Source organism: Heptranchias perlo, chromosome 7, assembly GCF_035084215.1.
Source record: "Heptranchias perlo isolate sHepPer1 chromosome 7, sHepPer1.hap1, whole genome shotgun sequence".
NCBI lineage: Eukaryota > Metazoa > Chordata > Chondrichthyes > Hexanchiformes > Hexanchidae > Heptranchias > Heptranchias perlo.
In genome coordinates this window covers 18,993,966-19,007,502 of record NC_090331.1, presented here as the reverse complement: position 1 = coordinate 19,007,502, position 13,537 = coordinate 18,993,966, and the positions used below count along the sequence as shown (strand labels likewise).

Genomic DNA, 13,537 nt, shown 5'->3' with positions numbered 1-13,537 from the left:
ATTCAAAGTCACACTTCATTCAGCCCTATTTATGCAGAATCCTGGATGAAGCATAAAATATTTCTAAACTAATGCTCTTTAGAACATCTACTGGCCAGTGTCACCAAGAGGTGGGATGTTCGTCTAATCACGTTTCTACTTTTGTTCACATTGATGTGAATTTTTTTTAATGGTATCAAGGATATTATCTGAAATATCTAGAAATCCTGATCCAAGAATAAGGTGGAGAAAATTGGGTTTTCATTGATCAGAATTCATATCTTCGGAAATATAGCCAAGTTCAACATTTCTGGTTCAAAATGGACATTTTCTTGTGAGGCACAATACTTAAAAATGGATGGAAAGTATAGAGGGAGGTTTTTTAATAGCTGGGGACACCTAAAACCTGACCTGAACTTGGCAGCAAGAATTCTTATTTTGATTACTTAGCAGTGCATCAAGTTAGTTTTTGATATTCTGATGGGGTAGAGAGGCACTATTCTGTCTTTCATTGTGCTTTATCTTGACTTGGCAGTACTTGATGCTGACACCTGATGTCCAAATTGGGGAGGGGGGCAGGGGGGGAAGCATTCCATTTTCCATACACTGGTATGCCCTTGCAAAAATCCACTGATCTGGTAAAAGACAGACCCATATTTAACAAAAAGGAGGGTCCACCTTCAATCTCTGTTTAATTCTGAGTTAGCTAATCTCAGTTGGGGTAGCATTGGAGGCAGATCACTACAGTTGTCTTTGTGCTTGGTTGAGGGAAACCAAAAATCAGCCAATGTTCCTGCTCGTAAAAAAAAACTATCCAGTGAGTGCAGGAAATTGCATGTGTGGATGTCAAGTGGGGCAGGATTGACCGTTGCAATATCTCCACAGTCCAACAGCTTGCTGGCATTCGATGTCTAGGCTCACACGAGAAGAATGGCCACTTTGGCAAAGTACCAAGCGAATGATGTCATCCATGGGATTGTATCTCAGGAGAGGCAGGATGTGGGCACCCAAAAATTAATATTTTGAAAAAATAAATTTGTCTAGTATGGAGTTAGTGCTGTACAAATGTTATTTTAACCAGATACTTCACTAAAGTGTCTATTTGGATGCTAATAGCTGAATATTGTTAGAACGATAGAAAAGATACAGAAGGGGGCCATTCGGCCCATCGTGTCCGTGCCGGCTCGAAGAACAACCAGGTGCCCATTCCAATCCTACCTTCCAGCTCCCGGTCCGTAGCCCGGCAGCTTTAGGTGCAGGTCCAGGTAGTTTTTTAAGAGTTGAGGGTCCCTGCCGCTACCACCAATTCGGGCAGTGAATTCCATACACCCACCACCCTCTGGGTAAAAAAGTTTTTCCTCATGTCCCCTCTAATCCTTCCGCCAATCAGCTTAAATCTATGTCCTCTAGTTCTTGAACTCTCCGCTAGGGGAAACAGGTACTTTCTGTCTACTCTATCTAGGACCCTCATAATTTTGTACACCTCAATCAAGTCTCCCCTCAGCCGCCTCTGCTCCAAGGAAAACAACCCAGCCTATCTAATCTCTCCTTGCAGCTGCAATTTTCAAGCCCTGGCAACGTTCTTGTAAATCTTCTCTGCCCTCTCTCCAGAGCAATTACGCCCTTCCTGTAATGTGGTGACCAGAACTGAGCACAATACTCCAGCTGTGGCCTTACCAGCGTTTTATAGAGTTCCATCATTACATCCTTGCTTTTGTATTGTACACCTCGGCTAATAACGGAGAGCATTCCGTATGCCTTCTTCACAACCTTATCTACCTGTACTGCCACCTTCAGGGACCTGTGCACATGCACTCCAAGGTCTCACTTCCTCCAGTCCTCTCAATATATTCCCGTTTACTGCATATCCCCTTTTACTGTTTGCCCTCCCTAAGTGCATTACCTCACACTTCTCTAGGTTGAACTCCATTTGCCACTTTTCCGCTCACTCCACCAACCCATTGATATCTTCTTGGATATCTGCTATCCTCTTTACTATCAACCACACGGCCAGTTTTTGTGTTTGCAAATTTGCCAATCATGCCCCCTCCATTCAAGTCCAAATCATTAATATATACCTCAAACAGCAAGGGACCCAACGCTGAGCCCTGTGGCACACTACTGGAAACTGATTTCCATTCGCAAAGACATCCATCGACTTTTACCCTTTGTTTCCTGTTACTGAGCCAATTTTGGATCCAATTTGCCACATTTCCCTGTGTCCCATGGGCTTTTACCTTTCTGACCAGTCTGCCACGTGTGACCTTGTCAAATGCCTTACTAAAATCCATGTAGACAACATCCACTGCACTACCCTCATCAATCCTCCTTGTCGCTTCCTCAAAGAATTCAATCAGATTTGTTAACACAACATGTTTAAATATTAGCAAAACAGTGGCTATTGCATCCTGATATTTGGTAGTATTTAAATGAGAAACGGTGCAGCAATAAATTAATTCAGTTCTGAGCAGTAGTGTACAAAATCTTGACTATAAATTTAAAAGCAGAGTAAGAGATAATTGGAGCAGACGAATTAGAGATTTATCTTTATGTTCCTGAATTGATTTGAGTGAAAGCCTCCAGCAAATATTGAAGTGCAAACCTGAAAAGGAACTGCATATGTGTCTCTGGTCAACCCTTAATTATAAATGCGATGAGCACGTCAGAAGTTGGGTATTCTACCTCCTGAATTCTCAAAGCCCCTCTACCTCCTACGAGGCACAAATCAGGAGTGTGATGGAATACTCTCCACTTGCCTGGATGGGTGCAGCTGCAACACACAAGAAGCTCAACACCAACTAGGACAAAGCAGTCCGTTTGATTGGCACCCCCTCCACCACTGGCGTACCGTGGCTGCAGTGTGTACTATCTAGAGAATGCACTGCAGCAACTCATCAAGGCTTCTTTGGCATCACCTCCCAAACCCACGACCTCCACCGCTTAGAAAGACAAGGGCAGCAGATGCATCGGAATGCCATCACCTCCAAGTTACACACCATCGTGACTTGGACATTATATCACCGTTCCTTCATCGTCACTGGGTCAAAATCTTGAAGCACCCTACCTAACCGCATTTTGGGAGTATCTTCACACTGACTACAGCAGTTCAAAAAAAAAGCCCACCACCATCTTCTCAAGGACAAGTAGGGATGGGAAGTAAATGCTGTCTTTGCCGACAATGTCCATATCCCGAGAATGAATTACAAAAAAATTAGCTGCTTCTCCTATTGATACCTTTTTGACAGTCTTAATATTAACCAAGCCGATTTGTCATCCAATTCCAAAACCTTTGTTATCCATTCACAAAATAAACAGATCCAGTTGGAAAGCTGGATTTTGGTTCCCATGTTTTCTGATTAGCTAATGACAGGTAAATTTATACAAGGTACATGCAGAAGTTTGAATAAAACAGTAGGTGGCAGCATTTTGTATCCATGTAAATGCACTTTATTCTATCTTGTAGGATTCAAGCTTTTTGAATGGGCAAATCTAGAAATGAGTTGTTTATGCCAGTGATTTAGTTTGGGAAATCTAAACCAAAATACTGTACAATTGTTGATACCAACACATGGTTTCAGGAGAAAGTGATAATTGTTTTTGTGCTCAAATTTCTTTTTGTTTACATCACTACTATAATTTTTCAGGCTTTAGAGTCAAATTCCCTAAAGTGCATTTTTTAGTTATTACACAGCCTTGTCTCGATTACTCGCATAAGATCCTCTCAAAAAAAAAAGTTGTTTCGGGTTGCACCTTCCATTTAAGGAATGACAGTGGGAGAGATCTGGGAACAGATCATTTATCAGTTCAGTTGGGTTTTAAAGCATGCTGTTTGTGAAGGGTGAGGGTAGGGTTTATAAGGGATTTCCTTTTCAAGAAAGACGACTAATTTTCTAGGTTAGGAATTTTCTGAATGTGTAAGAGAGTTTGAAATGTATTCTTGGAATAAACTATTAATGCATAACCTTATTGTTAACATGCTATCAGATCATTTTACAGTAACTAAGCAACTAACATCTGATACAGTTTCTAATTCTTACCATAGATGATATGCTTGTGTTTAAGCTGTGGTTATGCTACCATTGAATCTGATATATTTTATTTTAAACGTATAGACTGGAAACAGCAAAGGATATGCTTTTGTGGAGTTTGAGTGTGATGAAGTTGCCAAAATTGTTGCAGAAACTATGAACAACTACTTATTTGGTGAAAGGCTCTTAAAATGTGAGTATTTGCCACTAAAGAATTCAAAGTGCGCTTTAATGTACACATCCTGCAAACTGGTGGAGGTGAGTTATTGAGAGGGTATTCACTGTCAGAAATAAATCAGTTTGACTAAATAGCAACACTGGCTATAATGAGAAATTTGCTGTTCCTTTTAAAGGCACTGATTCAACTTGGGTACAATCCTAAAAGCATCAGCTACTCTCCAGTACCTCACCTAGGTGGTCATTCTTCATGTGCAAGCCTGGATGATGATTCGCGGCAGGGTTGGGGCGGGGTGGGGGGGGTAACAGTTGAATTTTATTCTGTCCTCGCTCCATGTACGCAGTATATGTGACTTGTATGCTTTCTAGTGGGGCCATTAAATTGGCAGTAAGAACTCTGGTTACTTCATCTCCTTCTCCTTCCCCTTCCCTCTTTCTCTTTCCCCCCACCCCTCCAAACCCCTGATTTAGCCTGGATCACTGAGGCCAGACATAGCTCCTCTCTTTGGAACCACTTGGATTGTATGACTCAGTACCAAATCTTTAAAGTTTCAATGCTGAATTTTATAGAAGGGATGAATTAGTGGAGTGCTGATATGTTGAAGTTAAAGGGACTACTTTGACTTAAATTAGATCAAGGTTTTTATAAAACAAGATTGAACGAATTCCCATTTGGTGAAATCTGTAAAGGTAGCCACTGAGCCTGTTAAAATGCAAAACTCGCCATGACAATATGTTGGACAGTAATATAATGTAATCCAACTTCTAAATTAATTGCAGCATTGATCCCATTCCTACCTTTGCTATGCCTGCAAACTCAGATCAGGTTGAAGCTGCTGTTTTCCATTGGAGTTGATCTGCACATTTGGGAAGGACCTGCTAACGATCCAGCTGATGCTGATTTGCTCCCTGGTGACAAGCTACTGAAAGCAGTTTCCCGAGGAAAGATGGTGGAGGCGGGCAGACTGGAAGATGAGTTAGCAGCAGCATGCACATATTGAAATCGGGTGATTCAAATTTACTGGGTTCTGGAGAGTTGGTCCATCAGTCACCTCAAGAACTTCGAATCATCCTATTTGAAAGCACTTGTGCTACTGCTGGTGACTGAAAAATCATGCTCACTTCAGTGGCACAGACTTTTACTGTTACTTAATTCAATGCTACCTTTGCTTGTGGAGAATTTGACAACTGTACAACATGTATTATCGAATGGGCAAAAGTTTTGGCTACGTGAACTAGCCCCATGCCAAAAATTAGATATATTGAAATATTTGACACATCAAAGTTTAAGTATCAAAGCTGCATTATTTTGCTGTTGAAGGGAAGGATGCAAGCCTGTACTGGCCATATCCTCATACAATGAATTTGTGGTCTTGGGGAGGAGGTGGTCTGTGGTGGAAAGTGGTGTCTTTCGCTCTTCAACCCTGCACCACGCCCCCTCCCGCCCCACAAACCAGGCAAAGAAAGCAAAACTGAGGGGTGAGTTTCTACAGTTACATTTGTGTATCTTTCATACACATTGGCAAGAGTCTCTGAAACAGATCTTATGCCTTTCCTTACAGCTGGGCAGTAGTGTGTAGAAACTTGAAAAAGGGTTATTTTATTTCTGATTAAGTCTCTGTGAAGTACTTTGGTACATTTTGCAATATTAAAAATGCTACATAAATGCAAGTTGTTAAGATTTGCATACCCAAGGATATAGTGAATACATTTAGATACTATTTTTCTTTTCCACTTAGGTCAGATTCTTCCACCAGAAAAAGTACATGCACAACTTTTTAAAGGTAGTGACACAACTTTTAAGAAGCCTACCCACCCGGCTGTTTCTCGTTACAACAAGAAGCGAACTCTGAAAGAACAGAGTATAATGTCCAAGAGACTTCTCGAGAAGGAAGGGCGGTTACGAAAAAGGCTTGCTGCAAAAGGAATTGACTATGACTTTCCTGGTTTCGTAAGTTTACTTAATGCAGTTGATCATCCATGTGATTTATTAAATCTTTCATTATTGGATTATTGCAAAATCAGATGGCTGGCTGCCAGGTTTGTCAGTTGTATTTTTTTCATTCTACTCAAATCCTTCAATTTTGGTAGGCGAAAACTGGTAATTTCCTTCATCGCAACGCATTACTATCTTTTGTGTTTTGTTATTCACTTATCCATTAAATTTGATCGATTTGGGAGTGAACAATTCCCTGGTCTGGCAACTTCTCATTGATATGTATCAGTTCTAAACCTATTGTAGACAGGGTTGTTTTCAGTGGTTTCTTTTCATTTTGTTGGTATGGCTATGATGGTGTGTCCTGGAAAAGATTGAATGCATTTGGAGGGGGGGGGGTTCAGAAAATGAGGAAGATGTTTTTTGCACAGACTTTGATAATATAATCTCAGCACATTTTTTGCAGTTTTGATAATCTCATATATAGCATATGTAAATGAAGATTTCCAAGATCTTTATCAATGGAGAAAGATTTTTTTTGAAATAGCCTGCAGCATTGCAGCTTCAAACTGCAACACTTGTTGATCTACTGAGGAATATTTAGTTTAGAAGATTGAAGACTGAGTGTGAAAGGTTTTATTATTTCTTATCCTTCAGGCTGCAGTGCTGCCTCAAAAGAAAAAACAAGTGTCTACAAAAATGAATGATACCGTAAATAGTCAGGTAAGCTGAAATGTGCATCCAAAAACTGTATCTGGTTACTGGAATTTACTTGGTGTCTGTATCATTCTATAGTGCACTGATGTAACTTTGAATTTAGAAGTTGTTTCTTTAAAAAGGGTGGGGTTAGTTGCATACATCATATTTAATGACTGCCATTGTCATGGGAGTCACAGGTGCAGTGAGTTAGGAAATTTTGTGTGTGTGTGTGTTAGGAAAAAGTCACAGAAGGATCCCAGTACCTGATGCCCACTAGGTTGCATGGATCTTCCTTCTCCAGCCTTCCTTTAAGGCCTGCAAGACAATATGGTGAATATATAAACTCTAGGGATCCCACCTCTATCAACCCAGTTGACAAATCTGGGGTCCATGCTCTCCATTGACCAATTCTTTCCACACTCAACACAATCCCATCTGACTGTTTCAAACAGGAAGCGTCAGCTCTCAAAGTCCAACTGGAATGTTCCGTTCCTGTGCCATTAGGAAAGAAACAGACAGACAGCAAGCAGGACCCAGCTGGAACACCAATAAAATTGCTGAGCTTGGTCTCTGGAACAGGATCCCTCACGAGCAGCGTTTAAGGTTCACCCAGGGGTGCTGAATTGAAACCAAAGAGCATCCCATTTCTCTTGCAAACCACCAACTCTGCTCCTTTTCCTCTTGCTTTCCCCTCCACACCCCAAAAACACAACAGTATCCCCCGCAACCCCAACTGCCAAAATCCAGATGCAACAGTTGAGGCCTGACAGAACCCCAGAAGGATATAGGACATGCTGCCTGCAGTGCAACAAATTGCTACTAATTGTATAAAAATAACAAAATAGAGGTAGTTTAGTTACACAATGTGTGATTTCTCATGATTTTTAACTGATTTCTATTTGTACTCTGATTTTTTTTCCCCAAAATGTATCTTAAAAGTTAAAACCCTAATAGTCAAAATCTTTTAATATTGTTTCTATAGTTAGAATGTAAATGTTTTGAATGTAATTATAGATATGGTGTCCTTCAGACCTTTAGTTGAAGTTGAACCCATTGGTGAATATATTAGCTAGATTGTTGTTTTTCTCCTACCATCTGGCTAAGAAGTGGTTGATTTCTCATGCCTAATTTTGCAGTATGTCATCCATAGTTCTAAGTATATGTAGATTCACGTTACTGCCAAATTATTTTTAATGTCCAGAATCTTAACTTTTTTGTTTTCCATGGGTGCCACTGTTCAGCAGTATCTTCTCCGTGTCCATTTATTCACGTGTGAGCCGTGACACTGAGTGTTCGGCTACTCAGTTGTGGGGAGTGACACAGCAGGGCCTAATCATGGTCTTGCACAAGCTGCAAATGGGCATCACTGAACAGCTATCAGGAATAGGAACCATGGCTGATTTTCTTTTCTCCCCTTCCTAACTCAGGGGCACTGAGATCAATTGTAATGCCTCCACCACCGTCTTGGGTACCTAGTTCCTTCTGTCCTGTGTGGTTCAGCTACTCTGGCCATCAGGTGAGCAAAATATAGAATCTTACAGCACAGAAGGGATCTTTCAGCCCATCGTGCCTGTGCTGGCTCTTTGAAAGAACTATCCAATTAGTCCCGCTCCCTCACTTTTTTTCCCATAGCCCTGCAATTTTTTTCCTTATCAAGTATGTATTCAATTCCTTTTTGAAAGTTACTATTGAATCTGCTTCCACCACCCTTTCCAGTAGTGCATTCCAGATCATAGTAACTGGCTGCAGGCGAGGTGGGGGGGGAATTCTCCTCATCTCTCCTGGTTCTTTTGTCAATTATCTTAAACCTGTGTTCACTGGTTACCAACCTGTCATGCCAGTGCAAACAGTTTCTCCTTATTCACCCTTCATAATTTTGAACACTTCTATTAAATCTCTCCTTAAACCTTCTCTGCTGGAAGGAGAACAATCCCATCTTCTCTAGTCTCTCCTAGTAGTATCTTTCTAAGTTTATAACTGAATTATGTTGGCGTTTGAATGCCTCAGCGTGATATGTTGGATGCAAAGTATTTTTTAATCTGATGCTGAAATATATATTCCAGTTGTAACTGTAACAATTTTCCTTAGGATGTAACTCCTGTATGCACACCTAGCGTTCTAAAACGACGCAAGTCTTTAAAGATCATCGATGATGTAGATGATGAAATCACATTCAAGATACAGCCCTCTAAAAAGACTGTCAAAAAGAAAACCAAGTCGACTGCTTCTTTAGGTGAAAAAATGCAAAAAGCAAATAAATTGAAGAAGACTAAAAGAAAAATTCCAGCCAAATGAAACTTGAAGAATTGGTAAATGAGGAATCCAAAAAGACAATTTAGTTGCCATTGCAGGGTATTGGGAACTGCCAAGTCATTGATACCCTCTTTTGTGGCGAGTGGTATTGAAATGTACAGTTTGTATTGATCTGTTGGGGCAAATTTTTAAGTGAATTATAAAGAAATATCCTTAAGGTGAACTGAAAAGTTCAACAGGTAGTTATGTTATTTAATCTTGTAAGCCCCCCCGCCCCAAAAAAAATTCAGACAGCTTAAATACTTTCGTACAGTAATAAATTCAAAACATTTGGTATTCTAACCTGTCAAAATTATTTTAATCAAGTTAATTTCAATCATTTAATAAAAATGTATTGCCTAAAACAGATATTTGAAAGGTATTTTTTTTTTAATTACAGACTTAGGTTATAAATAACGAAAGACTTGGCCAGATGTCAGTAACGGGCATAAAATACAAAGATACAGGAAGTATGCCACAGGTCAATCAACATATGAATTTTAAAAAATAGGCTAACATTTCAGGTGTAGCCCTTTATCCGAATACAGGAAAAGGCAACAAGCCAATTCTGTGATTAAAATAGATTTGTGGAAAGATGGGGAAAGCGATCTATTTGTGCTTTCCTTTGTCAGCTTGAATATCAGAAGAAAACTTGGTATATACTGAAATTTTGATATTGCAAATATATCAATGGAATAATTGGCATGTGCAGCAGCTTAAGCCATTGGGCACCATCTTTCTATTTTAGATCTTCTGAAATTCTGACTGCCTGCTCAAAATCAGCACTCTGGTTACACCCCTGTGACCTAATGCATTAGTCAGATTTTCCAGCACTAAGCGTGTCACCTATGTTCTGATTTCCTGCACGATTTTTGTAATTGCCCACGTTTAACACACAAAACTTCATATTTTGTTATAGAAATGGCCTGATTACCTTTGGGGTTTAATGTACTTGAAAAACGAATTTCAGGTACTGTAGTGCATGCAAGTGACAAAGACTGGGGGGAAAAAAAATCCAGCTGACCTGGAGCAAATTATACCTCTTATGCTGAGCTTTATTAAGAGTCATTAAATACTATACAATGAGGTTGGGTTCAGAAGGGAGTAAAACATGCCTGTCAGCCTTTGACATTGCTTCTGGCCTGCTCACTCAGTGTTTTTAGTGGAATTTGCCTTCAATCTGCCACCTCCTTTGCATTGTTTCTAAAGCAGAAAAAGTATTTTTATAACAACGCAGTTGATATGTACACAGATTATAGAATCGAATTTGTATGCATGTAAGATTCAGCATTATAGGCAGGAGATATGGTGTGAAGTTTTTTTTCTGTTTCTTTTGGATTGAATCAAAATATTGGAATTTCATTTGTTAAATGTTTGCAAATTGCAAGATTATAGAAAAACTCAGTATAGCACTATCAATCCAAAGATAAAATGGGTGATAAAGTATTCAAATGGTACATTATAGCAATATACTCGTCCAGTGATGAAAGCAACATATAGGTGTTCAAGAATCATCTGGTTTTGTGTATGTGTGTATGTTAATATATCAATCTCCTGTGGCATGTACTATTACCAGGGCTACTGATTTATTGGTTGAATAAGTCAATTGGGTTTTTATTGCAGAGAATTGTAACGGGTGTGAGTGATATTTTCTGGTGCAAATTCCCAAATAATGTGCATTTTTCTTTGGAAACTAAATGGCCTTGATTATTAAATGTTTGACTGTAGTTAATGTTATCTCGCTTTTTTTTTAAAGCCACAGGATATGTAGAAAATGAGAAAGAAGATGTTCCAGGTTACATTTAGATGGGCGATAGGTTGCTGGAACCATGTATAGCATTACTGGGGAGTGGGAGAGCTTTGTGGGTTGGTAGTTTTGGGAAGGTGGTTCTGAAAGAAGAGTTAATGGAGTGTGGGAATTTTTGGAGAGGGTACAAGGGTAGAGGGGAACCAGGAAGAGGGATTCAGGATGTGGGAGCATTGGGAAGGATGGTCCTGATTGGCAGCACTAGAAGAGGGTTCCAGAATCTGGTAGAAAAGGGTGAGGTGTTTTGGGGGGTGTCCTGGATTGTAGCAGCACAACAACGGTGGTGACAGAGTTTAGGGAGGGAGGGGGGAGGGAGTTACAGGGTGCCGCTGACCAAAACACAGTGATGGTGGTTTTCTCAAGGATGGGTGGCAGTGGGAAGTTGAGATAACACATGTGCTAGGCATGGGGAAGGACAGGAGAAGGAAAGCTACGGGTGAACAGGGCTGGGGGATGGCCACAAGCAGTACAAGGCAGTAGGGAGGAGGCAAAAGATGGTGTTGGGTACAAAGAAGAATTAATTCCCTTCAATGCCCAGAAGTGTAGAACAGGCTTTTCCCAGCACTAAACTTTGGTAATCATAATTTAAAATAGACGCTGCTCATTTTGCATTTGAAATGGTTGTTTACGAGCACTCTAGGCAAGCCTCTATTGTTTGGACGCAAAGGACAAAGTCAATGGATAAGTTTAATTGCTCCTGTGAACTATGTATTTTTCAAAAACATTTTCTTAAACCTTTATTTTGATCTTGTCGATAACTTTATCAGAAATTACAGTTACTAAGAGGGGGAAAAAAAGCAAACAAGTGTTTTTCAAAAAAGCATTTTGAGTGATTCAATTGGTTCACCTTTTTATTGGTAGCTTGTTTGTTTTTGAGTCTTCAGTAGTTTTGTATTGGCACCATTTTTAGGCACTTTCTTTGCTTTTGATTTGTATGTTCCCTACCTCTTTGGTTCTGATTTGCTGCTTTTCTACTTTGAAACAACCAAGAAAGTATGACATGAAGTACGCAACACCAAGGAAATGTGTGCTGAATGCAAGAGACTTATGATGTAGATAGATATAGAGATACGTGCATATGTAGTATTGATTGTGCATATCTAAACCTGTTTTCTTGTACTTGCTGGATAAAATGCATTGTCTGCTGGAGGAAGGGAAAGGGTAGAAAAGCTGCTTAAGCACCAATTAGTATTTAATGAGCTGATGTTGCTTTTTAGATTAATTTCCTTTTGATTTCACACACTGTTGTCTGCCAGCTGGCTTCAATCTCCCTGCATTTTTCAAACTAATTAGAATATGCAACTAGATTTTTAAGCCTTTTAAATTGGAGTAGTCACATTAAATTTCTGACAACCTTGCCTTAATTTGGGGCTTTCATGATGGTTCTGACCTAATGCTGTTAGATTGCCCAGAAATTCCTGGTTCCGTGCAGACAGGAGGTCAGACATTCCATTCTGGTTGTTCCAGTCAGCCCATGTAGTGAGTTTGTAGAACTAGTTATAATTGTGCATTACAGACACATGAAAAGCAATTGTTCGGAGCATGTCTGCTTTTAGGAATGTCCTTCTATGTACTGTACCTAATAATATATTTTTTTAAATGGAGGATTTGAGATGTTGTCTATGGACGTGAAACGTAAAGCTACTCTGATGGACTTACCTGACACTTTGTACTAGTTTTATGCTAGTTTCTATCTTTATTCAGTGCATGAGATACTGGAAGCGTTTAACCAGTCACAATGTATGTATGTTTCACTAAACTGCAATTTTGCAGACTGACTAAATTTGCCATGGCACAAAAAGCAGACTTCAGAAGCTTAAGTTTTCACTTCTATTCAAAAAATGACTGGTGCTAAATGGAAGAAAGCAAATGAGGGCAAAGAATCCAAGAAAGTTCTTTTTAAGGCACTTCCATAATTTTTCAGTTTTTTTAGCAGTTTCCAAACTCCAACCATCCTTCAGTCACTCCAATATGGAAGTAAAACTGATGCTACAGACATGAATTTTCCACTCTCCAGTACAGTGGCATAAGGCCAAGTGCAGTGCCCCGACTGGCATTCCAGTTGAGATCAATTAACTCGGCACAATAAATTGACCTTCTGGTCCGTGTGGCTCAATACTGCATTGCGCAGTACTTGTTGAGCCTTTGTGGGTGACTCTGTTTTTTAGTGTTATTCATTAACTGCTTTATATGACACAGAAGTGGCAGCATGCTATACTGCGGCAACCTGGCATCACAGTGCTTTGGTAATAACTGCAGTGCATGCCGTATGCAAGCTCAACCTCTATTTACGTCACACCACCCTTTGCAATTCTTAAGGATGTTATCTACTTTTTTAGGAATTCAAAACTCTGGATCTCTCTACCTCCTTCAGTCTCCCCTTCTCTGAACTTTTTCCTCCCTAAAATCTAATTATCCCATCCTACTCGCTCTTCTTCCTGCATCCTCACTGCGTTGCACCATCTATTCCCTTAGCGTATTCTTTCCCAGGACCCCTCAACTGTGGAACTCCTTGCCTCTCATTTTTCTTCCATATAAGCTTTTAAACCCCAAGCTTGGTGCCGCCAAGTGCTGACAACTTAACTTAGTGGTAGCACTCTTGCCTCTGGGTCAGAAGGT

General features: G+C 39.9%; 1 protein-coding gene across 1 annotated transcript in view; it reads left to right on the top strand.

Annotated features, from left to right (window-relative positions):
• The window catches only part of nifk (nucleolar protein interacting with the FHA domain of MKI67), a 40,222-nt gene extending 29,384 nt beyond the window's left edge, over nt 1-10,838 (top strand). Inside the window, exons 4-7 of the mRNA XM_067987129.1 lie at nt 4,092-4,200; nt 5,924-6,135; nt 6,778-6,843; nt 8,908-10,838. Of these exons, the coding sequence (XP_067843230.1) occupies nt 4,092-4,200; nt 5,924-6,135; nt 6,778-6,843; nt 8,908-9,114 (594 nt within the window). The 3' untranslated portion in view covers nt 9,115-10,838. The remainder of the gene's footprint in view (nt 1-4,091; nt 4,201-5,923; nt 6,136-6,777; nt 6,844-8,907) is intronic.
• The last annotated feature ends 2,699 nt before the right edge of the window (nt 10,839-13,537 follow it).